The sequence below is a fragment of the Aotus nancymaae genome, unplaced genomic scaffold (genome assembly GCF_030222135.1).
Source record: "Aotus nancymaae isolate 86718 unplaced genomic scaffold, 86718_ANA_hifiasm-v0.15.2.pri h1tg000059l, whole genome shotgun sequence".
Lineage (NCBI taxonomy): Eukaryota > Metazoa > Chordata > Mammalia > Primates > Aotidae > Aotus > Aotus nancymaae.
The window spans coordinates 42,179,553-42,205,102 of NW_026988473.1; the positions used below are offsets into that span (position 1 = coordinate 42,179,553).

The following is a 25,550-nucleotide window of genomic DNA, read 5'->3' on the forward strand; positions in this document are numbered from 1 at the left end:
TTCATCAGGCCTCACCCCTGCTCAAAAGTCTGTAGTTTCCCCATGGTCTAGTTTGCAGTGGTGAGTATGCAAGATGAATTGCTAGGGTATGGAAGAGATTTTTTTCTTTTCTTTGAGACAGTTTCACTCTTGTTGCCCATGCTGGAGTGCAATGGTGTGATTTTGGCTCACTGCAACCTCCACCTTCCAGGTTAAATGGATTCTCCTCCCTCAGCTTCTCAAGTAGCTGGGATTACAGGCGTGTGCCACCATGCCTGGCTAATTTTTTGTATTTTTAGTAGAAATGGGGTTTCACCATGTTAGCCAGGCTGGTTTTGAACACCTGACCTCAGGTGATCTGCCCGCCTTGGCCTCCCAAAGTATTGGGATTACAGGCGTGAGCCACTGCATCCAGCTGGAAGAGATTCTTATAACTTCTTTTATATGTTTTTATCTCATTCTTTTCTATTTTTAGCATGTTTTTATATTGTATGCTTTTGAGTGAGATTACCTATTTATGATTTATGAATATACATACTTTAATAAATAAATTAATGTACATATATTGGTGATGTGTTAAAAAATATTTTACTAATAGAGGTTGGTTGGGATTACAGGTGGCTCACGCCTGTAATCCCAGCACTTTGGGAGGCCAAGGCAGGCGGATCACTTGAGGTCAGGAGTTCAAGTCCAGCCTGGCCAACAAGGTGAAACTCTATCTCTGCTAAATTATCTGGATACGGTGGTGCATTGTAGTCCCAGCTACTCAGGAGGCTGAGGTGGGACAATTGCTTGAACCCAGGAAGTGGAGGTTGCAGTGAGCCAAGATCATGCCACTGCACTCCAGCCTGGACGATGTAGCAAGACTCCATCTCAAAAAAAAATTTTTTTTTACTAGTAGTAAGCAACCAAGTTTGGGGGCCCCTGGTCTGAAGGGTGAGATCCAGATCCAGGCATGACACTTCCCTGTGGCTGGCCCCATCCTGGCAGTCTTGACTCCCCTCCCACTCTCCTTTCCTTGTGACCCTCATTCTCTCTCGTGCTTTTTGATTTTTTTTTTTGAGACAGAGTCCCACTGTCACCCAGGCTGGAGTGCAGTGGTGCCATCTTGGTTCACTGCAACCTCTGCTTCCCAGGTTCAAGTGATTCTCCCACCTCAGCCTCCCCAGTAGCTGGGACTACAGTCATGCACTACCAGGCCCAGCTAATTTTTGTATTTTTAGTAGAGAGGGGGTTTCACCCCATTGGCCAGGCTGGTCTCAAACACTTGACCTCAGGTGATGCGCCCGCCTTGGCCTCCCAAAGTACTGCGATTACAGATATGAGCCACTGTGCCCGGCCGCTTTTTGATTTTCATATTATTGCTCATCCCCTCACACTGTTCCTGCAATGTCCTCCCTCGGCCTCCCGTTTTCTTTTCTTATCCAGAAGTTCACCTTAAATGCCTCTTGTTCCCTCAGCCTGCCATGAAAATTCTAGTTCCAGACCCCTTAAGTGTTCTTTCTCTATACTTCTCATTTGGCCTCTGTTGTTTTCTGCAGTGCATTGATATCTTTTGCAGTGTATACTTCTTGGCTTTGTAGTTATTCTGTGCCAGTTCTTACATGGACGTGCCTTATAAATTGTATTTCACTTGCTAACTTTGTTTTGAGCTATTTTGTCATTTCTCTCATTTATCATTTACCTGGAGACACATACCTATACTTTTTGGGTGATGTTAGTATATCTGTTTTTTATCATAGTAATATATAATCCTTTAAGGAGAAGATTCATTTGTTAAATTTGTGACTTGAATCTCCTTGGATTTGACAGCATGCATCAGCTTGATGCAGACATTCATCCACAATGTATTAATGAACATTTTTTATATGTGGATTCATTGTTTTCTTTTACTCCAGGTGACATAAAATCATAATCCATGTGTTTGATGCCTTTATTTCAGCACTTACAGTCCTGAGTTCTACATGGCCTCCTGGGAAGGAGATTATTCTAGTGAGGAAAGCTGGATGGTACACAGAGCATATCCATTTAATCTGAGTTTTCCTCTTCTTCAAACATTGTAAAAATGGCTGTTTCATCAGCCAACTTTTGTCAGTTTGTGACAGCAGCTGTGTAATCATTGGAGATACCATTGGCCTTGGAGTCAGAAGACACAAGTTTAAATCTTGATTCAACTACTTGGTGGTTGTTTGAACTCAACCAAATCATTTAACTTTCGTTGTTTAACCTCATCAGTAGAATAAGCTTAGCTCTCTATAGGCCACAGTATTATTGTGAGGATTGAGACAGTGTCAATGAATATGCTGAGTACCTGGGAAGAGGTCAATAAATGTCTGCTTAGAAGAAAAGGAAAAATAAAAGGGTCTCTTCTGCCCTGGGTGAGCCTTTGGATGCAGAGTTTATTTTGAAAAGAAACAGACAAGTTCAGAGAAATTTAGGCTTGAGACTGAAGACTGAACATTGAGTCAGCCTGGTTTCTGGACCTGTCTTAACTAAAATGTCTATGGCCTCCCCAGAGAGTATGAGGATTAATTAGTTAATCTTTGTAAAGTGCTTTAAAGGTGAAAAGTGCTATCTAAGTGGTGTGGTTGAATTGCTATCGAGGATATAATGATGGTGGCACCATATTCTGCCAGTCTTGACTGTCTTGGTCATCAATAATCAATAATAGGAAAGTTCTAAGATGTTTTAATTGATGTGAAAGAAAGGATTCAATGTGTGATTTCTGATAAAATTATTAGAAGACAACCACTTCCTAGTTTCTCCCAGCAATGGAATGCTACGATCATTTAAGCAGCAACAGTCTCATCCTCTGGCTTCTTGGGATTCTCCTGCTTAGCATTCCGGTTAGAAATCCTAGCCAGTTTGAGTAGAGGGACAGTTTGTCAGTTTGGGATGCTTTATGGGTCCTGGGCACAAGGGTTTTTAAGAGTCTAATCCTGCAGAAGTGAAGGAAGAGTGTTGAGTGATTATGCAGTAAGTAGTGCTTAATAACCAATGCAGAGTGATACAATGGGCTAGTAGAAAGAGATATGGCTTAGCTATGTGACCCTGGGCTGATCATTTCTCTGAACCTTAATTTTTTCACCTGTCAAATGGCAGCATAGTAGTTGGTGAGTACAGTGATAAAGGTAGCTCACAGGAGGGTGACTTTCACTCTTTCTGGAGAGAGCTGGGGAGTCAAGAAAGGTTTCATAGAACTCGTGGTACATGAGCTGGACTCTAAAGGTGGAGCCATAGTTTACCAGTTAAGGAGAAGACATTCTTAGCAAAAGGAACAGCACACAAAGAGCCATGAAATAGTACATGTGAATGGACCTATTCCCAGCTCTCATAATATGCGAGGTACCCTGTATACCCTGTGAGCTACAGAGACTTTGTTCCCCCTTTGAAGAAGCCCAAAAGTCAGATTCCTGTAAACTGTTTGGTATCTTACCTTAGTGTCTGCTAGCAGGCTGATCCTGAGAACTGTTTCCCTGCATAGCCTTGTATCACTGAAATATTCTGACATTTCCCCATGAATCTATGGTTGTTTTTTTTAGCTGACACTATAAACCATATGTTGAATGTGGGGCCAGATGAAGCTTTGATACCAAACACAAAGTATGCAGTAGTAGATTTGTCTAGAATTTAATATGCATTGCTCTTGTGTTTTGTCTCTAAAGCAAAGTTTTTCTTTGTTAAAATAAACATGTATAAAGATTTTATACAACGCACATGGTTATGCATATTTATTGCAGAGAATCTGTTAATAATCTATGCCTCATCAGATTTTGCATTTCTGTTGAAATAACAAATGTGGCACTTGGTAGAACTGAATGAATTTGGTGAATTTTCTCTTATCTGGGAGAAGAAAGTCCATTTCTCCTTTTGCAAATCTCATTTTCTTTTGTCATTTTTAGCACTGGCTAGCTTCCCATGTGGTGCATCTGGGGGACTAAATGCTTTTCTGACTCCAAATGGTTTTGCCATTTTTTTTCTTCTCTCACTCCCTTCCCTCTAGCACACATAAACACTTGCCTTAGAATTGTTAGAATTGCTCCTTTGGGTAAGAGCATAGATTCTGAAAGGTCCCCTTATGTTACAAGGTGGGGAAAGCAAATGAATCTGGCCATTGATTGAGCTAGGCCCTAAGAGACTGTGGAGTGGAGAACTTCAAGGTGACTAAATGGGGCCCTGGGTTGGGTGGGGGAGAGAAGAACCTGAGAACAGGCATCTGGGCAAAGCACAAGGAGTATGTGGGGAAGGGAGGGAATGGAAGGCCATAAAGCATGGTTGAAGTTATATCCATAATCATATCCATATCTGTGTAACATGCAAGAGTGTAAGCTTTAGAATGAATCTCTGCTTGAATCCGGCTCTGGTACTCACAGCTTGTTTGATCTTAAGCAAGTCATTCAACCTCTCTGAACCTTAGTTTCCACATCTGTAAAAATGTGAATACTTGTGCCTTCTTTACAGGAAGATAGGAAGGCTCCTGGTAGTTGGTGCTAAAATAAATGTCACACTTTCTCTTGTAATTAATTGCCTATCCATGGGAGCACAGCTGTGGAATGTAGTCTTAATTCAAATAATATTTGTTTTTAGAAACTGGGAAGGTGTTTACCTGGGGCCGAGCAGACTATGGTCAACTAGGGAGGAAGTTGGAGACTTATGAAGACTGGAAACTAGAAAAGCAAGATTCATTTCTCCCCTGTTCAAGACCACCGAACAGCATGCCTTCATCTCTGCATTGCTTAACTGGAGCTACCGAGGTAGGAAGTGACTTCTCACAGATGTAATGTGTCCCTTTTTCTTGTCTTTCATTGAAGCATTTACTGAGGGCCTACTGTGTGCCAGGCATTATGGATAGGTTCCATGTAGGACTTTGGAGGGGTCCATGCCCCAAGGAGCCCAGGCTTTAATGTGGTCAAAAGTCAGTTACTCAGATAACTGTACTGCAAGGCAGACTTTGTGTAGCTCCTTGGAGATTCAAAGTACTCTGGATCTACTGTGACGAGCAAGAAATAAATTCAGGGTATAGAGATCGGCCTTTGAAAATGACAAGGCTGGCTGGGCTCAGTGGCTCACACCTGTAATTCCAGCACTTTGGGAGGCCGAGGTGTGTGAATTGTCTGAGGTCAGTAGTTCAAGACCAGCCTGACCAACATGGTGAAACCCCATCTCTACTAAAAATACAAAAATTAGCTGGGTGTGGTGGCACACTCCTGTAGTCCCAGCTACTCTGGAGGCTGAGGCAGGAGAATTGCTTGAACTCAGGAGGCGGAGGTTGCAGTGAGCCAAGATTGTGCCACTGCACTCCAGCTGGGGTGACAGAGCAAGACTCCATCTCAGAAAAAAAAAAAAATGACAAGGCTTGGATCTGTGCTTTGGAGGATGGGTCAGACTTGAGCAAGCAGCTGTAAGAGAGAAATTTTAAGTGTGTGCAATAGCTTGAACAGAGTCATGATGGTAGGAAAGTGAAGAAACTGTGTTGGGGACCACTGGTGATTCAGTTTGGCTGGAGCATTGGGTATCTGGAGGGATGATTATGAGGTAATATCAGAAAGATTGGCTGGAACCTGATCAAGGGGCCTTTAATACTGAGCTAAATATTTTATGCTCATGTTTATTTTTCCCAGTGTAGAAAACATTGCAGTTCAGTTGCTTATTCAAACCCCTTTGATTTTCTGAAATGGCTTGAATTTCTACATTTAAGGCAGGAGTCTTAATTTCTCTAGGGTGTGCGTTTCTGTTACTAAATTTTACTTTACTGTTACCCTTAAAAAAAAAAAAAGAAAAGGCTAGATTTTTTAGAAGAATGAGGATAGCCACATAGGAAATGTGCCTCTGAACCCAAGTTGGCTTAATGAAGGAATTCAGTCTTCATTCAGAGTCTGTCAAAAAAATTAATAAGCTAGTGAGACTTCTGTAATTAGCATCAGACTAATTACAACCCTCTCCGTACCTAGAGGGCTTCCCTTCCCTAGGGCCCTGCCTGGCCTCCTCCTTCCGGGTATGTAGGACGGCTCTCAATTTCTGCTTTCACATCTCAGCCCTGGTCTTCCTGAGCCTTTTCTTACTGCTGGGTTATGTCTGTCTTTTTTTTTTTTCTCTCTCTCTCTCTTAGATTGGAAAGGTACTAAACAATACTATAAGAACAATTTACATGTAATAAAAACATTTATTATTATGGAAGATTTCCATAATCTTACCACCCTAAAACAGCGACATTCCTTTTTATATATGCACGTGTCCATACTTCTACAAGTTGTATCAATAGCATTTATGATGTTTTCTTTTCAGTCTTTATTTTATCACAGATGCTTTGCTTTTTTCCCTCTTGGTCTTTAAAATGATCATTTAAAATGGCTATACAATAAACATTACATGATTAGAAGGTTCTGGGATTTCTCAAACCGTGCTTTGGATATTGGACATTTAGATCATATATATATTTTTTTCACCACTAGTGAATCTCTGTCGAACTGTTTCCTTAAGATATGATTTTGGGGATGCAATTACAAGAGCAAAGGTCAGGAACATCTTTTTTTTTTTTACTTTATTATTTATTTATTATCTATATAATTGCACTTTAGGTTCTGGGGTACATGTACAAAACATGCAGGATTGTTGCATAGGTACATACATGGCAATGTGGTTTGCTGCCTCGATCCCTGTCACCTGTATCTGGCATTTCTCCCCATGTTATCCCTCCCCAACTCCCTACCCACCGCTGTCCCTCCCCTAGTGCCTGCCAACAGACCCCAGTGTGTCATGCTCCCCTCCCTGTGTACATGTGTTCTCATTGTTCAACTCCCACCTATGAGTGAGAACATTCAGTGTTTGATTTTCTGTTTTTGTGTCAGTTTGCTGAGAATGATGGTTTCAAGATTCATCCATGTCCCTACAAAGGATACGAACTCATCATTTTTTAATGGCTGCATAGTATTCCATGGTGTATATGTGCCACATTTTCCTTGTCCAGTCTATCATTGATGGGCATTTTAGTTGGTTCCAGGTCTTTGCTATTGTAAACAGTGCTGCAATGAACGTACATGTGCATGTGTCTTTATAATAGAACAATTTATAATCCTTTGGATATATACCCAGTAATGAGATTGCTGGGTCAAATGGAATCTCTATTTCTAGGTCCTTGAGGGATCACCACACTGTCTTCCACAATGGTCAAACTAATTTACACTCCCACCAACAGTGTAAAAGTGTTCCTATTTCTCCACATCCTCTCCAGCATCTGTTGTCTCCAGAGTTTTAAATGATCACCATTCTAACTGGCATGAGATGGTATCTCAATGTGGTTTTGATTTGCATTTCTCTAATGACCAGTGATGATGAGCATTTTTTCCTGTTTGTTGGGCTCATATATGTCTTCTTTTGAAAAGTGTCTGTTCATATCCTTCACCCACTTTTGAATGAGTTTTTTTTTTTCCTGTAAATCTATTTTAGTTATTTGTAGATTCTGGATATTAGCCCTTTGTCAGATGGGTAGATTGCAAAAATTTTTTCCCATTCTGTTGGTTGCCAGTTCACTCTAATGATTGTTTCTTTTGCTGTGCAGAAGCTTTGGAGTTTAATTAGATCCCATTTGTCTATTTTGGCTTTTGTTGCCAATACTTTTGGTGTTTTAGTCATGAAGTCCTTGCCTATGCCTATGTCCTGAATGGTTTTGCCTAGGTTTTCTTCTAGGGTTTTGATGGTGTTAGGTCTTATGTTTAAGTCTTTAATCCATCTGGAGTTAATTTTAGTGTAAGGTGTCAGGAAGGGGTCCAGTTTCAGCTTTCTGCACATGGCTAGCTAGTTTTCCCAACACCATTTATTAAACAGGGAGTCCTTTCCCCATTGCTTGTTTTTGTCAGGTTTGTCAAAGATCAGATGGTTGTAGATATGTGCATTGCCTCTGAGGCTTCTGTTCTGTTCCATTGGTCTATATCTCTGTTTTGGTACCAGTACCATGCTGTTTTGATTACTGTAGCCTTGTAGTATAGTTTGAAGTCAGGTAGTATGATGCCTCCAGCTTTGTTCTTTTTGCTTAAAATTGATTTGGCTGTGCGGGCTCTCTTTTGGTTCCATATGAAGTTTAAGGTGGTTTTTTTTCCAGTTCTGTGAAGAGGGTCATAGGTAGCTTGATGGGGATAGCATTGAATCTATAAATTACTTTGGGCAATATGGCCATTTTCACAATATTGATTCTTCCTGACCATGAGCATGGAATGTTTTTCCATCTGTTTGTGTCCTCTCTTATTTCCTTGAGCAGTGGTTTGTAGTTCTCCTTGAAGAGGTCCTTTACATCCTTTGTTAGTTATATTCCTAGGTATTTTATTCTCTTTGTAGCAATTGTGAATGGCAGTTCGTTCTTGATTTGGCTCTCTTTAAGTCTGTTATTGGTGTATAGGAATGCTTGTGATTTCTGCACATTGATTTTGTATCCTGAGACTTTGCTGAAGTTGAGGAGCATCTTTATGACTTTTGATATATTTCTCTAGATTGTGTTTGGCAGAAGTTGGCTCTGCCAGTAGTGAATGAGGGAATGCAGTATGTAAACTAGTATTGTCTGCTTAGTGAGTTAAGGTATTGAGAGCCTGTTAAATAGTGCTTTAGACTCTAGTTTTTCTTTGTCTTCCCAAGATCATTTAAGACTTTGTGGTCAGGTAGCATAGTAGTGGAGGAACAGAGTCTTAGATTTTTCCAAGTCTCTAGTTCTATTGACAAGATGAGGATAATAATATCTAAGGTATTATTATATCCTGTAATAATATGTAAGGTATTGGTATTGGTAAGGATAACATGCAAAGTTCTTGACTTAGCTTAGTAGGTACTCGGAAACTGATGATTCCATTCTCTTCTTACCCTTTGAAGTCTTTAATGCCATGTGGTGGCCACAGTATGCAGCATTGTGAAAGATATGGCCAGTGCAAAATTTAGTCTGAGAGCCTGACATTGATATGAATTTTATATAGCTTATCAGGAGTGGTCTTGAGTCCTGAGCCCCCTGGCAGCTTTGTTTTAGAGCTCCTTCCTTCCTAGCTCTAGTCTCTGGGGTGCTGGAGTGTAGACTCTTTGGTCTCACTGCAGGTTCACACTCCGGGCTGTTACTCAGTTGTAAATTAGGTCTGGGAATTATCTCCAGCTGTGAATATCCAGGTCTGGCCTGCCAGGCATAGATTTGCTTGAGACCAAGAGAGAGCCAGGCCAGGGGGTAGCTATATGCTACTAGGAGTGGGTTCACCTTGGAGAAGATAAGAGCCACGCTAAACTAGGTGCTACTCTGGTCATGGGCTTGACCAGAGAGGTGCAGAGATATCTGGAGAGGCAGTAACAGTGTTGACTACGCTGAAGATTCCTGACCCTTGAGGACCTGAGTGTGGTACATAGCTGGCCAATTGGCTTTAATTCTTCTTAATTGCCTTTAATATCCAAGAGATAAGCAGGAGAAGGCGTGAACTGTCTTGTGACTCAGATGGGATGTCTGCACAGAAGGGTCCAGAAGGACAGCCAAGCAGGAGAGGAAAACACAGGTAGAGCTAGACTGTGGTATAACCATCCCTTCCTGGGAACCAAAGAAAGCAAACACAGAGTTATTTAGTGCTTATTATAGGCCAATATGCTAAATACTTTGCAGATATTATTTTATCTTCATGATAAACCTGTGTGCAGATGTTACAATTGCTGCTTTATGAATAAGAAGACTAAGGCTAAGAATGGGTAAACTCTGCTGGTCCCTATTGATCACATAGTAGGTAAACACTGAGCCTGGTTCTTGAACTTGAAATGATTGAAGAAGGTCACATACTCTGTAGATAAAGTAAAATTGAGGTCCTTTTTTCTATGTGCTCTTTCCTGGGTGGAAGTTCTTGATGTCTGGGAATAAGGGTCTCTAATTCCCTAAAGAGTCTCAATTCTTTTCTTCCGAGCTGTGTCTCCTTTGTAGCCAGATTTTATTTGAGATTTTAGACCTTGCAGACCTTCCTTTAATGTTCTTACAGTGGTGAAAACTCTGTGTTTCATTCCCTGTCAGTTTTACCTTAGATATTGGGCCTCTCTAGGCACTCCTGGAAAATTCTAGGGGTAGTACAGGGATCTGGATTAATCCCACCATGCACATGTCAGGGAAGGATGTGTGTGAACAGATTTGTTTGCTCCTTGACTACAGATGTATACCCCAACAGCTTTCTGCTTTCCAAGCCAGTTTCATAGCTAAGGTCTCTAATCCTTAGCTACTAACTCAACTTTGGCAGACCTGGGAATGTTAACTAATCTGTAAGTTCCAGGCTTCTTCAGTACCACTTCAGCCTTGCTCTGATTCTTTGCCCTGACTCTATTCTCTGCCCTTGTTTCTTGTCCCCAGGCTCTCCTATTCCAGTTTAGGTTGTGGGACCTGGTATGATGCCACTGTTCCTTATTCCCTGGACCTCAATAGAGTGCCCCTGCTGTCTGTCCAATTCTTTGTGTTTCCAAGATGAGATCACTGTCTGGTCTTCCCAGAACTTGCAGTTCAGCTTTGACTGTCATCCCTATGGCTCTGCCCTTATTGTCTAGGACTGACCTCAGTGACACTGCCTTCTTGGATTTCTTGCCCACCGTCCCCACCACTGGCTGTTTTGTTTGTGCTGCCCCACCTTTTCTGCTTTCCTGGGTCTCTCTGACATTTACCTCCTTCTTGACTTTGAGTTCTTATCCATTCCATAAACATTGGTTGACACCTGTCATGCACCAGTGTTGGCCATACAGTGGGAGTGAGCGGGGAGGTGGATACAAGGATGAAAAAAATGGTCTTTGCCCTTAAAGAACTTCCACATACATAAGTAAATATCTACTGTATAGAGTGAAAAATGCTATTAGAGTTGTGTACAAAAGACCAAAGGAGCAGTAAAGATGGAATGGTTAATTCTGAAGACACTAACAGAAATGTTATTTGAATTGGGTTCTTAAAAATGCATAGGAGTTTAGCAAAGGTAGAAAGATATTCCAGGCAGACGGACAACACAAACTGAAACTATGAGTCTAGATCACTTTGAACTTCTGATGCAATCAGGATGCCTACCCATTCTAGTGGTTGAACCTAGTTTTGCAGTCTGGCTGCCTGTCTAGCCTGTCCTATCACTGTCTGAAGGGAAATGATCTTCACATACATTGTCGCATTTGATCCCAGCATGATGCTGTGAAATAGGCCAGAATAGGTATAGTTGTTCCCATTTTATTGTTCAGAAAACTGAGGACAGAGAGGCTAGCTAGGAATTAGGAGAAGATCCAAGGCAAGCAGCCTGATTCTCAGTTTTTCTAAGGACCTTCTCTGGGCTCAGTCTGCAGCCACAGTCCTGAGTCATGTTCCTGGTTTAAATTCTGCCCACGTTTGGTTGAGGAGCACCAGATCCCAGCCAGGGAACTCAGTATACACGTGCATGTGTGTGCGCATACAGAGCCATTGGAGCAGGAGCAGGAAATGTGGAAATAAACAAAAGTTAAACCAGAGATTGGGTAATTGTCAAGCCCAAATGCCATCAGCTCTCATTTGCTGCAGGACTAAAACTGCTAGAGGATCAACCTGTGCACAGGGTCTAAGTGCAATCTGTCAGAATGAGTGGGAAAGAAGCTATTTTTAGTTTGCAGAGTCACTCACTCAGCTGTGTTAGCTGAGGTTTGAGCCAGGCCCCTACACTTTCCACAGTGTTATTTCTGAAGGAGAAATACCACTTGAATGCTTGTGTAAAACCCATTAATGAACCTGGAAGTTTCCAGTGCATCTTTGTCCTGCAGCTCCCTCGGAAGGCTGCCTTTCCTGAATGACCTTCCTCCTTTCCTATATTTAATGCATTTCTAATTTTAAGTTTGTGTCAAGACTGTGGGACTTTGGTGCCCTAAATAACACAGAAATCTACCACCAGCAATCAGCTGAGTCCGGAGGGCTCTGACAGAATTGAACACAACCTGAAAAAGCATTCCCAAGTGGCTCTCTGGTAAGTAACCCACAGCATCATTGCTGTTCCTAGAGAAGCATGAGGTCTCTGAGACCATGGGCTCAGGCAACCCAAACCTTTCAGTTATAGTGGGGTCCAGTGTTTCAAAGGCCTCTGGAAATGGAATAGCAGCGCTTAAAATGGGTGGTAGTGTTCACCCAAAGATGGTTTCATTGGAGATTTAAAAATCTAGCACATCTGTGCTGTAGCTGCTGACATAGCAGGGGAAGAAATAACACAAACCTCAAAGTGGTGGACCGGATTTGTCCCTGTGAACACTCGGAAGAGAGGAAGAGCTGTCATGTTTGAGAGGGATGGTGAAACAAGCACTTACTACTACCCACTATTTTCTTATTTATATTTATCATCTCTCTTTTCTCACTAAAATAGAAAATCCAAGAGAACAAGGGCCTTGTCTGTCTTGTTCAAAGATGTGATCCCAGTGTCTAGAGTAGTCCCTGGCACCTTGTGGATACTTAGTGAATGTTTACTGACTGAATAAGTGAGAAATGAATGAAAGCAATGGTTTTGGAGGTATGTGTCCCCTTTCAATTCTTCTCTTCTTCCCCATAGTCTGTGCTTCTCAATCCCAGGCCAGTTCAGGAATAGGCATTTCCGTATTTCTAGGCATTTGGTCATCAGATGCCCTGCAGAGCCAGCACAGATAGGCTGTGAGCCTGTATTGTGCTTAGAACAGCCCTGAAGTTTCTTGCAAAGGCTATTGATGATGAGGCTCATAGTCCTTTAGCACTTCACAGTTTACCAAATACTTTCACGCATATTCACCTTCAGATTTTCTTCTTTAATCCAACAGATGTTTGTGTATGTCTCTCTGTCTGAACACAACGTTAGGGTAGGGGAAGCAGAGAAAAGTGGAACAATTTCTGCCTTAGGAGCTTGTGAGTTAGTAGTGGGGCTAAGTTCACTGCAAGACAAACAGAATGTGACAAAGACTTTAAGAGAGTCTGGCAATGAAAATATGTTGCCCCTGTCCCTTTCCATGTCTTGGTGATCTTTTATTTCTTGCATTTTCAGTCCCTGTGGTTTTGTTGGGTTCTGCTGGGTGGAGGTGGGGGCTGGGGTGGGAGGTTGTGACTGGAAGGCCTTCCTGAATTGGAAGCCTTGATGTTAAATTAGTGCTCAAGGGAGTGAATGTAAAGTAACGGGAATCTTGGCAAGAACTTGAAGAGGAAAGCAGAGGAAGAGCAGCCAGATAGAGACTGAGTATTGACAGGAGAGGGAGAAGGGAAGCCAGAACCTGCCGAGTCACAGAAGCCAAGGAGATGCCAACAGGGAGGTCATGGAGGTTGGGGTTGGAGTAAAAACCACTGGATTTGGTGACTGGGAGGCTGTGACACCTGAGAGGGCAGCCTCAGTGGGAAGGTGGAAGCTAAAGCAGGAGCACAGCAAATGAGTGAGCAGGTGATGAGAAATACAGGCTGCAGGTGTTAGTAGCCCTTCCAGGAGATTCTGGTCAAAGAGGATGAAAACAAGCTCAGTACCTTGAAGAGAGAGATTGGTTACAGTTTATTTTGTAAGCATGGAGAGACCAGAGTGCATCAGAAGGCTGAAAGAGAGATTTAGAGAGAGCAAGACAACTGAATGAGTAAAATTGCAAGAGGGAGGGAAAAGAATTGGACCAAGACCCCCAGGAAGATGAGAGAGGGGATTGAAGTCACTGTGAAGGGCTCGGTTCTAACAAGAAGAAAGGAAACTTTTTCTTTCAATGCTGGAGTAAAGAAATAAGGGGATATGTGAAGAGAAGTTTTGAGGTGGAGAAGAGAATGCTTTCATTGAGTTGTGTACCTCTTTTGTCATCAGGTTATATGTTAGTTTTATTTATTTATTTATTCAACAGATGTTTACTGTATCCTACTGTGGGCCATGCACCGGCACCAGGAATTCACAAATGAATGTCAAACTTGCTGCCCAGTACTGCAATGTGGTGTTTATTATTAACATGCTTATTGCTAAACCAAACTTGAAGTTCTTTGAGGACAGGCATTGTCTTATTTGTCTTTGTATAATTAGGGCAAGGTTTGGTACAAAGTAAGTAATCAATAGAAGTATGCTGAAATAAGTGTGAGAGCTCATGTTGGTTGGCTTAAATCTTCCTGGTTAGTTTGGAAGGCACATTATCTGCTGGAGTGATGAGGTTTGAGTAGGGAGGCCAAACAGTTTGAACAGTGGGGGGACTAGTTCACTTTACTCTGTAATGGGTTCTTTCAGCACTGTCTGGTGACTGCCTGGAAATGGGGGAAGAAAGACACCGTTATTGACCTGACCCCTGAGTGGCGGGAAGGGCAGATGTTGCTGTCCTCATTCTGGGGGTGAGAAAACTGATGTTCGGAAAGAAAGCTGTCACTTGCTCAAAATCACAGTACATGGCAGAACAGGGACTTGAACCTGGCTCAGACCCCTCATTTTTCTCATTGCTAGCCCTGTACACCAACAGCTTCTTCTCTGGACAGTTCTGAACAGGGTGTGGTCCTGGGTTCTGGCTTTCGGTGTCACTGGAATAGTAGTCAGGTCTAATGGAGACTTGGTGGCCCTTTACAGGCTCTGCCTCAGTCTCATATCAGGAGAAGCAACAAGGAAAGGAATAGCCTCCAAGTATTGGGACAGTAAGTTAATTCATGCTTATAGTAATCTTGTGCTGGCTGGAGTTGGAGGTCTGATAGACAATCTTGAATGGAGAGCATGACTTGGGTTGGACTTTCTGCTCTGTATGTACAATCTGTATAATTTTGGGTCATTCAAACTTTTCCAAGCCTTAGCCTTCTCATTCACAAAGTGGGCATAATAATATCTGCTTTATCTTGCCCATGGGGTTATAGAAAAATGCAGATAATATATATAAGGACTTTTGTAAACTGTAAAGTGCCATACATATACAAAAAAGTCGTTTTTGGAGTTCATGACATATGAGCTGCTCCAGGTACAGGTTTTGTTAAAAGTATGGTCAGAGCTGCTGTTTTGTCCTAATCACTTGAGATCTTAGGAGCTACACAGAGGCACCCTGGACCCTATAAGTATTTCTTAGAACCAGAACCAGTGAAGATAGTGGAGCCTAGATGCTTGATAATCCAGCCAATCTCCATGCAGCATCAGAGAGTATAAATTCCTGTTAAGAGAGCCATCAGTATTGATGGGAAGGATATCTCTGGCTTGCTTTTTTTTTTTTTTTAATCAGCAAAGGAAATTCATCAGCACTGATTTAAAGTCCTTGTGATCTCATATGTCACTACCATGCTCTACAGAAGTACGACTGCCCCAGGCTTTGCCCAGGGTCACCCTGGAGCTGACCAGCTGTCTTTTGTTGCATTTGACCTTGAAAACTGGGCTGTCCCAGGGTGAAAGTAAATCATGCAGAGGTTTAGAGTGAAAATAGAAGGCAATGAGGGTTTAAAGGAGGCTGCAGTGATCTGCTGAGAGCAATTCTAGGTCTGTGAAGGCTGGATGAGCTGCATGTGAATTGGCTGGTCAGGGGACTAAAACTACCTCCATTTCTGCCACTGTTCCTCCAGTTTGGACCCTCATTATCTAGTGCCTAATACAGTGACAGCCTCTTAGTTGGTAACTCCTTGTCTCTAGTTTTATTTCACCCCAGTTTCTCAAAACCAGTTGCCAAAGTGATGTATTGAAATAGAAATCTGACGATACTATGCTCTTTTTCTTTAGACTCTTAGAAAATATAGAAAACACTTATTCCCACAATAAACACTTATTAGATAGCAACTTTCTGTATGAAAGAAACTTAGCCAAGCATTTAGGATATGGTGGAGATTAAGACCCAGCCTCTGTTCTTAATGGGTAGGAATGGAGTTATTAGAGTGTAAGCTGCAGGACTGTTGTTGGCCTTGTTCACCACTGTCTCCGCATCACCTTGACTAGTACCCAGCACACAGCAGGTGCTGAGCAAATGCTTGCTATAGGGATGAATGTGTGCCCTTACTTTCTGATGGCTTCCCATCCTGATTGAAGTCTAAAATCTCTGGATTTTCATAGGAAGTTCTTCTTGATCCAGCTTCTGTGAAAATATCCACCCTCACCTTCTACTAGTCTCTTCCTGTATTCTGCAGTTCATCTGTGCCTAACCAATAGTGCATCATGTTTTTTATACGTCTGGGTCTTTGCATGCTGGTTCTGCTTCCCTTTGCCTTTGCCTTTGGCTCCCTGGACAACTGCTACCCATTTCTCAGTTGCTAACAAGGATGATATCTTATAATTATCTTGGTATTCCTATCACCCAGTCTTATAAACGTGTCTCTTCTTACTTTCTCTATTGAGTTTTTCTCAGTGTGGTGTCATTACTCACCTTCCTTGGCTCTGTTGAGTGGCTGTCCCTGAAGCACTTTTCTACCCTCCCTTCACCTCCCTTGTCCTTGAGTTTAGCTCTGGAATTTGTTGGGCTGTTGGTCACCTGGCTGTAGGATGTGATGAACCCTGACCTCCCTTTGCCTTTCCTAAACACTTTCTCCCTCCTGCTTTGGCCACATCGAGACAGCTAGATCTCTCTGCCAGTTCTACTTGCACAAAAACTCTACCCTGAGTAGGGTATGGGTTTTGCTGGTCCCATTGTGCAGGGATTGGACTCAGTGTCCTGGATCCTTAGTCACTGGGACTTTGTTCTGAATGGTTCATCCCCCTATATAAGGCCATCGGCTTGATTCCAAGTGTTGCTGTTTCTTGGAGCTTCTGGCTTGGAAGCCTTCTGACCAATGAGACCTCCTTGTTGTTGACACTAGCCTGAATTAAGCCTCTCTTTGCCAGCCTTCACTGGGTACTTTATATTGGTTAGCTGCTTTAGGAGCCAGCCCTGTAGTTCCCCATCTTCCCCAAAGATGACTGCCATCTGGTTCCAGCCTCTTCTTTGCCTGAAATGTCCTGAACTACTGAAGCCTTGCCTAGTAGGCACCCCTTGAGGTAGATAAAGAGAAAACATTCCTCTTGTCACTTCCAAGGAAGCAAAACCAGGCTATTCCCTTGGGATGCAGCCTTGAGAACCCCAAGATCCCTGGCCAGTTGTTAGAGGGACTGGTGAATTGTGACTGGAAAAGAGTGGTTAATCTTTGTATGGTTACATAATTCCCTCTGTGATGCAGTGGTTTTGTCTGTGGGGACACTGCCAGTGGTGGCTGCTACCTCCTGCATCTGAAAATTGCTGTTTGGAAGAGAGCTCTTTTTACTGGATGTCTAGTGTCATCCAAGATTGGGGGAGACTGGCTATGGGTAGCAGAAATGGAAGGAATCAGAGATATCTTTGCAAAAAGGAGCAATTGCTACAACAATTAATTGCGAAGCCTCTGGCTTTTCAGAGGAACCAGAAGTATAAGTGGAAAGCAAAGTAGGAGGTAGAGTGGGGTCCCACTCACAGGTGCTGTGAGGCTACTGTGGCTCCCACAGGGGCCTCCCCATGTGCCACTATAGGAGACCCAGCTGGCTAGGGAAGGTTGCTCATGGCTGCTGAAGAAAATGTTTGTGTCATTGTAAGCAGCACTCCCATGACTGGGCGAGGAAAGTCCCTTGCTTCAAAAAGGTGATTCAGTAGTTTTTGAGTTTCTTCTTTGTGGTTTTGTTTCACTGTGGTCCCCACTGGTAAGATTTCTTATTAATTGCATGGAGCATCACATCATTTGAGAATAGGGTCTGCATGAGGGAACAACAAATAGGGAAGGGCCTTTGGAAAAATCGAGAGACTATACTGCAGTTTGATCTTTGGACAAGCTGCTTTTACTTCTCTTAGTCTCAGATTTTGTATCTGTCAAATAGATATAATAATTATTACTGAGTTTAGCTCTGTAAGTTGTCAGAATGATGTCAGGGATGTAAAAGCATTTTGTCAACTATGAAGCAATAAACAAATGTACATTTTTGTTTGTAGATTTCTTACATGGGTTTTTAGGAAACTAATTTCTTATAGCACTTTGGGAGGCCAAGGCAGGTGGGTCACTTGAAACCAGCCTGGGCAACATGGCAAAACCCTATCTCTACAAAAAACACACAAATTAGTCAGGCATGGTGATGTGTACCTGTAGTCCTACTCTCTTGGTCAGCTGAACTGGGAGGATGGCTTAAGCCTGGAAGGCGGAGGTTGCAGTGAGCTGAGGTTGTGCTACTGTACTCCAGACTGTGTGATAGAACAAGACTCTGTCTCAGGAAAAAAAAAAAAAAAAAAAAAAAAAAAAAGAATGGATTAGGAGCAATTAGATTTTTTTGAAGAAGTAATCATAATGTTAGTTCCTGTTTGTTGAACATTGACTACCTGCCATGTATTATGCTAAGCACTTTATAAGCATCGCTTTTAATTCTTCACACATTTATATGAGGCAGTATAATAGTTTATCCTAATTTTTGTAGATGAGGGAACCAAAACCTGGGGAGGTAACTTGTTTAAGGACAAAGCTGGGAAATAGCAGAGCTAACATAGTGGCAGCAGGGTAGACTAGAGGATATACAGGTGACTGGATGGTGGTTTTCCAGGTTGAAGGGGCTCCATCTCCACCTACTCTGAAGCAAGCTTGGAGAGGTCTGTCATGGGATAGCTGTACTGGTTGCTAACAGAGTTATAATGTATTAATTCTGGAGAAACAAAAACAGAATGCTGACTCCTCCAGTAGTCTCAGCATGAGGGTCATAGAAATATAGGCGTCTTTTTCTGTCTGCATTGCTCCATTCCTCAGACACCTATTTTAGGATGAGAGCACAGAGGCACGCAAATGACACATTTCTCTTTGGACCCCTCAAGGTGAAATTTCTGCTGTTGCATGAGGACTTTTGGGAGCAGTTCCGTAGTTACTTCTGTATAATGCATTTATCATTCTGCTCCCCTGGCACATTTTGTCAAGCTGCATCATTTCCCTGTGCCTTACAATACTCACTAGCTCCATGATGATGATCCATCTGGTGGCCACAGCCTCCCTGATCAGGGTCTGTGGTGCAGTGGAAAGAGCAATGTATTAGCTAATAAGAATAGCAGGTTGCATTCACCAGGTCCCAGTAGATGCCAGGTTCTCTCCTAATCACTTTCTAGACACCATCTCTTTAATCCTCTTGACAGTCTTACAGAGTAGAGACTGTTATTCCTCTGTTTGCAGTTGAGGAGAGTGAGACTTGGAGGTGGTCACTAGTCCAAGGTCACATGATTAGTAGATGACAAAGTTGCTAGTAAAACCCTGATCCTTCTGTAAAACCTATGCTACTAAATACCAAGATTCCATTTTGATCTCTGATGTTGACTCCCTGTGGCACCTAGGACCAGAGACTTTGCTTTCTCTGAACCTCAGTTTCCTAATCTACATAATGAGAAGCAGTTCCAAGGGTTCTTCCAAAGTTCTAAGGTCAATACCATTCTAGTTTGGCTAGAGCTCTTACTCACCTGGAGACCAATTTCTTTTCACCTTTGAGGTTTTTTTGAGTTTGTTTCATTTTATAGTGGCAGGCTAGCTGCTGTGTATTAACTCCACAACAATAATGTTAAAATCAGGCAATTAAAAAAATACATAGTATAAAATTGTATGGATCAGTGCTATCTAGTGGAACTTTCTAGGATGATAGAAATGGTCTGTATCAGTCTAACACAATAGCTAATAACCACATGTGGCTACTTAGCACTTGAAATATGGTTAATGTTACTGAGTATTGAATTTTTAATTTTATTTAATTTTAATTCAAATTTCAGTAGCCACATGTGGCTAGTAGCTACCATACTGGACAGTGCAGGTGTAGATAGTATAATAATATAAAACTAAATAAAGCCTAGATTCTTCTGTATTCCAGCCAAGGCTTCTAATTTCCATTTGATTTTTCCAGAGGTATAGAGGTGTATTATTACATTTGTATTGTGCTTTCAGCACATTCAAACGTATATTATTAAATCATTTTGTTTTCTACCTAGGAGGCATATAGAAAAGATGGGTTGTGCTATGTATGATTTTCAGATAAGGAAACTGAGGCACAGAGCAGTTTAATATACTCTAGAAGCTGAGAAAAGTGCTAATAGTGTATTAAGTATGAGTAAGGGGCTTATTTAAGGCCATTTTTGGAGCAGTAGAATTAGGACTGGAAACTTATATCTTCTGATTTCCAGCCTAAGTTTCCTCTAGTTTTCTTATCACTCAAACGGCAAGCATAAAATAGAGAGACTCTGTTCATGAGATCACTCCTTTAATGTTAGGCATAAAGGCTTTTTCTTTTCATTTTATACCTTTCTATACTATTTGATCTTTTAATTCTATGTAGGCATCATCTTAATTATAATAATGAAGTAGATACTTGGAAAGTTTTATGAAATGTTATGAGGCTGTATAATATAGTTGTTCCTGTTTTGTAAATGTAAGATCTGTCATGCTAATCAAACAGGTTTTTCATGTGGGATCTATGTTCAGAAAAGGATTGAATCTCATCTCAATTCCATTTCTGGTAGTGGTGCAGTAGTTTCATCAGACCAGTTCTCCCACAGAAAACAACTATAAACTCAGACAAAATTTGAAAAAACAACTACCTGAAGGAAGGTGAGAGTGACCAAAGCAAGCACATTCTTCACAAGTATCAAAGTCATGAAAGTTAAGGCAGGAACTGTTCCAGGTTGAAAGATTCTAAAGAGACTAGCAACTAAATGAGACGTATAGTTGTGAACTGGATCCTTTTGTTGTAAAGGACATTACTGGGGCAATTGGTAGAACCTAAATGAAGTCTGAAGCTTCTTGCAAGTTACATATTAGTGTTCTTTTTTTAGTTTTGATGGTTGAATTGTTAGGTAGAGAGTGATGTCAATTTTGGTGGCAAACACACTGACATGTTAGAATAATGGGGCATCAAGTTTAGCAACTTGCTCAGAAACAGTTTAGAAAAAAATAAAGGCTGGGTGCGGTGGCTCCTGCCTGTAATCCTAGCACTTTGGGAGGCCGAGGTGGGCAAACCATGAGGTCAGGAGATCGAGACCATCCTGGCTAACAGGTGAAACCCCATCTCTACTAAAAATACAAAAAATTAGCCGGGTGTGGTAGCAGGTGCCTGTAGTCCCAGCTACTCGGGAGGCTGAGGCGGGAGAATCACTTGAACCCAGGAGGTGGAGGTTGCAGTGAGCTGAGATCGTGCCACTGAACTACAGCCTGGGTGACAGAGCAAGACTCCATCTCAATAATAATAATAATAATAATAATAATAATAATAAAGAGAAGGAAGGGAATATAGAGCAAAGCTAATGAAATGTTAAGATTTGGAAAATAAGTTAATTATAAACAGGAGTTCTTTGTATAGTTCTTTCAAGTTTTCTCTAGGCTTGAATTTACTTCAAAATAAAAAAATTTAAAAACTTTAAACTGAGCAATAATGAAAGTAGAGCACATCAACGTTTGTGGGATGCAGCTAAAGCAGTACTTGGAGGGAAATTTATATCTTTAAATGCATATATTAGAAAAGAAAAAGGACTAAATTCAGCCGCTTAAGGTTCTACCTTTAGAAGTTGGAAAAAGTTGAGGAAAAATAAATCTGAAGTAAATAGAAAGAAGAAAATAATAAAGGAAAGAACAGAAGTTAATGAAATAGAAAGGAGAGAAAAATAAAAATCCAAAAGCAATGATTTGAAAATATCAACAAAATTGATAAAGTTCTACTGGACTATCAAGAAAAACAAGGTTACAAAATGCCAGTATTAGAAAGGAAAGTAGGTATATCACTACAGATTGTATAGACATTAAAGGAGATATTACAAATAACTTTGTGTCTTTGAATTCAGCAACTTATATAAAATGGATTAATTTTTGAAAAACTACAGTGTACTACAATGTATTTCATCTTTTGTAGTTTTTGAAAAACTACACGAGATGAAAAAGAAATAGAAATGAAATAGAAAATCAGAATATCTATATGTCTAGGAAATAAATCAATTTATTATCAAAAAGTTTTCCACAAAGAACTCTTTAGGCTTAGGTGGTTTCTCTAGTAAACTTTATCAGACATTTAAGTAAGGAAATAGTACCATTTTACACAGACTCTTTCAGAAAATAAAGGAGGAAGGTACACTTCCAAACTTGTTTTATGAAGTCGGCATAATTCTGATACCAAAGACATTACAAAAATGAAAAATATAGATTAGTTTCCCTTATGAACATAAACACAAAAATCTGCAACAAAATATTAGCGAATCAAATTCATTAATATTTAAAAAGGATAATATATCATGACCAAGCTATGTTATCCCATGAATGAAAGCTTGCTTTTTAATTTGAAAATCAATTTAATTCATCACGTATTAACAGAATAAAGGGGAAAAACCATGATAATAACCTCAACAAATGCAGAAAAATTATTGACAAAATTTAACATTTATTTGTGATAAAAACTTAGCAAATTAGAAATGGAAGGGAATTCCTGCAGTTTAATAAAGGGCACTTATAAAGCACTAATATCATAATTAATGGTGAAATTTTAGTATATTCCTCCTTAGATCAGAATGAGGCAAGTATGTTCTCTCACCATTTCTATTCATTATTATACTGGATGGAGGTTCTAGCCAGTGCCATAAAGAAAGACAAAGCAATAAAAGTCTTTAAATCAGAAAACAAGAGGTAAATCGTTTCTATTCACAGATGACATGATTGTTGAATTATAAAATCTTAACGAATCTGTAAAATAACTATTAGAACCAAGAAGGCAATTTAGCAAGGTATAAAATCAACGTTCAAAAATCAACTATAGTTTTTTGTATAGCAGCATCAAAGAATTGGAAAAATTTAAAAAGCAAATTTTTTACAATCGTAATTTTACAGTTATATCAAAAAGTACAAAATATTTAGGTATAAACTTAACAAAAATGTACAAGGCTTATAAATAAAAACTACAAAACACTGCTGGGAGAAGTTAAAGACCCAATTAATTACAGAGCTATATTACATTCATAGATTGGAAAACTCAACGTTGTTAACTTGTCAGGTCTTCCCAAGTTGATTTGTAGATTTAAAGCAACCCCAATCAAAATCTCAAGAGTATTTTTTGGGGGTAGAAGTTGATAAGCTGATTCTGACATTTAAATGGAAACACAAAATGCTGTGACTATCCAAAGCAATCTTTGAAAGGAAGAATGAAGTTGCAGGATTCACCTAACCTCACTTCAAGATTTGCTATAAAACTATAGTGTCTCAGCAACAACAAAAACCAAACAACCTAATTTTTAAAAAGGGTGAAGGACTTAAATGGACATTTCTGTAAAGATAATATACAAATTACCAACAAGCATGTGAAAAGATGCTCAAATCCCTAATCATTAGAGAAGTACAAATCGAAACCACAATGAGATACTACCTAACACCTATTAGAAGGGCTACTATACAAAACAAACAGAAAACAATAAGTGATGGCCAGAATGTAGAGAAATTGGAACCCTTGTGCACTGTTAGTGGGAATGTAAAATAGTGCAGCTGCTGTGGAAAACAGCATGACAGTTTCTCAGAACATTAAAAATAGAATTACCATACGATCCAGCAATTCCACTCTGGATATATTTCCAAAAGAGTTGAAAACAGAATCTCGAAGATATATATGCATACCCACGTACATAGCACCACTATTCACAATACCTAGAAAGTGTAAGTAACCAAAGTGTCCGTCAAAGGATAGATGATAAACAAAATGTGATATATACATACAATGGAATATCATTCAGTCTTAAAAAAGGAAGGAAATCCTGACAAAGTATAACATGAATGAACCTTGAGGACCTTAAGATAAGCAAAATAAGCTAGTCACAAAAAGACATTTGGTGGGCCAAACCAATCATGGGCCAAGCAAAAAATGTCTGGTGGTTGTATTTGACAGTCTTACTCCTCCTTTCCTTTCCTATGGCATATAGGGGACCACAGCTGCAAAGTGAAGCCTTTGGACCATGTTAGGTCAACAGAGAAGTTACCACGAGCACAGTGTCCTAGAACCAGTAGCAGAGGTCCTAGCAATATGTTTGCTGGACAGAGAGACTTTTACCACTTATGGTATTAGAAGCTCGTAAGGCATAGTGGTCGTTGGCTGCTAGGGTTAGTACCCCGGAGGATCTCTATTTCTTGGCCACTGACTACTTGCTTTATCCCCAGTAGTGCGTGCCACTGAACATCAGGGTACTAGGCAGGAAGGATGGGGTAACATCCTGTGGGTACAGAGATTTCACAGGGGGCTGTAGAATCTCAGGTCCCTAAAGTCTGACCTACCTGGGGCCATGTGGTCATATACTGCTAGCTTGAACTCTCTCCCTAGAGATTCCATTTAAGGATAGTTCTTACTGTTAGAAAGCTCATTTTTATATTGGTTTTTATCTACCTCTGTAAGGTAGGTGGGATAAGAATTTTTAAAAATAATATTAAATTCCTATTTATAAACAGAGTGCATGCTCATTGTAGTATTGTGGAAGAACACCAAAATCATCTGTAATTTCACAACTTAGGGAAAATCACGTATATCATTGTAATACCTTTTATTTTAATTATTATTATTATTATTATTATTATTATTATTATTATTATTATTTTGAGGCAGAGTCTCTCTCTGTCACCAAGGCTGGAGTGCAGTGGTGCAATCGCAGCTCATTGCAACCTCTGCCTCCTGGGTTTAAGCAGTTCTCATGCCTTAGCCTCCCAAGTAGCTGGGACTACAGGCATGTACCACCACACCCGGCTAATTTTTGTATTTCTTTTTTAATGGAGATGGGGTTTTGCCATATTGGCCAGGCTAGTCTTGAACTCCTGGCTTCTAATGATCCATGCAGCTCGACCTCCCAAAGACAAAGTGTTGGGATTATAGGTGTGAGCCACCATGCCTGGCCCAGTGTAGTACATTTTAAATATTTTTTTCTACACCTATTAAAAAAAAACATGAGATATTATAGATAGTATGTTTGCTTTATATTTATATTATCCACCTACAATTATATTAGGAACATTTCCCTATATTATTTAAATATTCTTTAAAGCTTCATATTACCTTGGATTGACTGAGGGGCCAGCCTTCTTTATTAGAACATGAAAAAGAAATGCTGTTCTGTTACTTGTCAAATGAGAATAATGAATGTGAAAACACATTGAAAACTGGAGAACTCGGTAAATGTAATGTGTTATTATTAGGGTTACTTTGGATTCAAATCATAGTGCTGATATAACTGCTAAGATATTACATAATGCTTTTGATACATTAGGGGGCTTTGATATTTAAATGATAACATAGAACCTCAGATAATATCTTACCCTGCCCTCTTATTTTATAGATAAGGAAACTGAGGCTCAGAGAACATAATCATCTTATCCACTATTACCCAGAAGAATAAACCTGACAGCTAGGTCTTCACTTCTATTTCTTTTTTGCCACATTCTTGGCTTATTGTGGAGCCAAGTGCAACAGTTAATAGCATGCTTGTATGTGCTTCTAAGGTGCTGTTTAACATTTTTACCAAATAGTTTTAACAGTCTGCTTGTTATACTCTTTTACTTTGTACGCTATTAAAAGAATAGATAGAGTCCTGGGAAATTTCAGGCAGATTTACCATTAGATTATTTTCTTTTCTGAATTGGTGAGCCTGAATTAATGAATTATAGCACAATTGCGTGTATTATGTGTATAAAGACTGAATGGCAG

The 25,550-nt window shown here is 40.4% G+C and overlaps 1 protein-coding gene across 5 annotated transcripts in view; it reads left to right on the top strand.

Annotated features, from left to right (window-relative positions):
* Nucleotides 1–25,550, top strand: part of SERGEF (secretion regulating guanine nucleotide exchange factor) — a 225,808-nt gene that overhangs the window by 47,447 nt on the left and 152,811 nt on the right. For all 5 annotated transcript variants that reach the window (XM_012456543.2, XM_012456544.2, XM_064365129.1 and 2 more), the window contains one exon: nucleotides 4,567–4,733. In XM_012456543.2, the coding sequence (XP_012311966.2) occupies nucleotides 4,567–4,733 (167 nt within the window). The remainder of the gene's footprint in view (nucleotides 1–4,566; nucleotides 4,734–25,550) is intronic.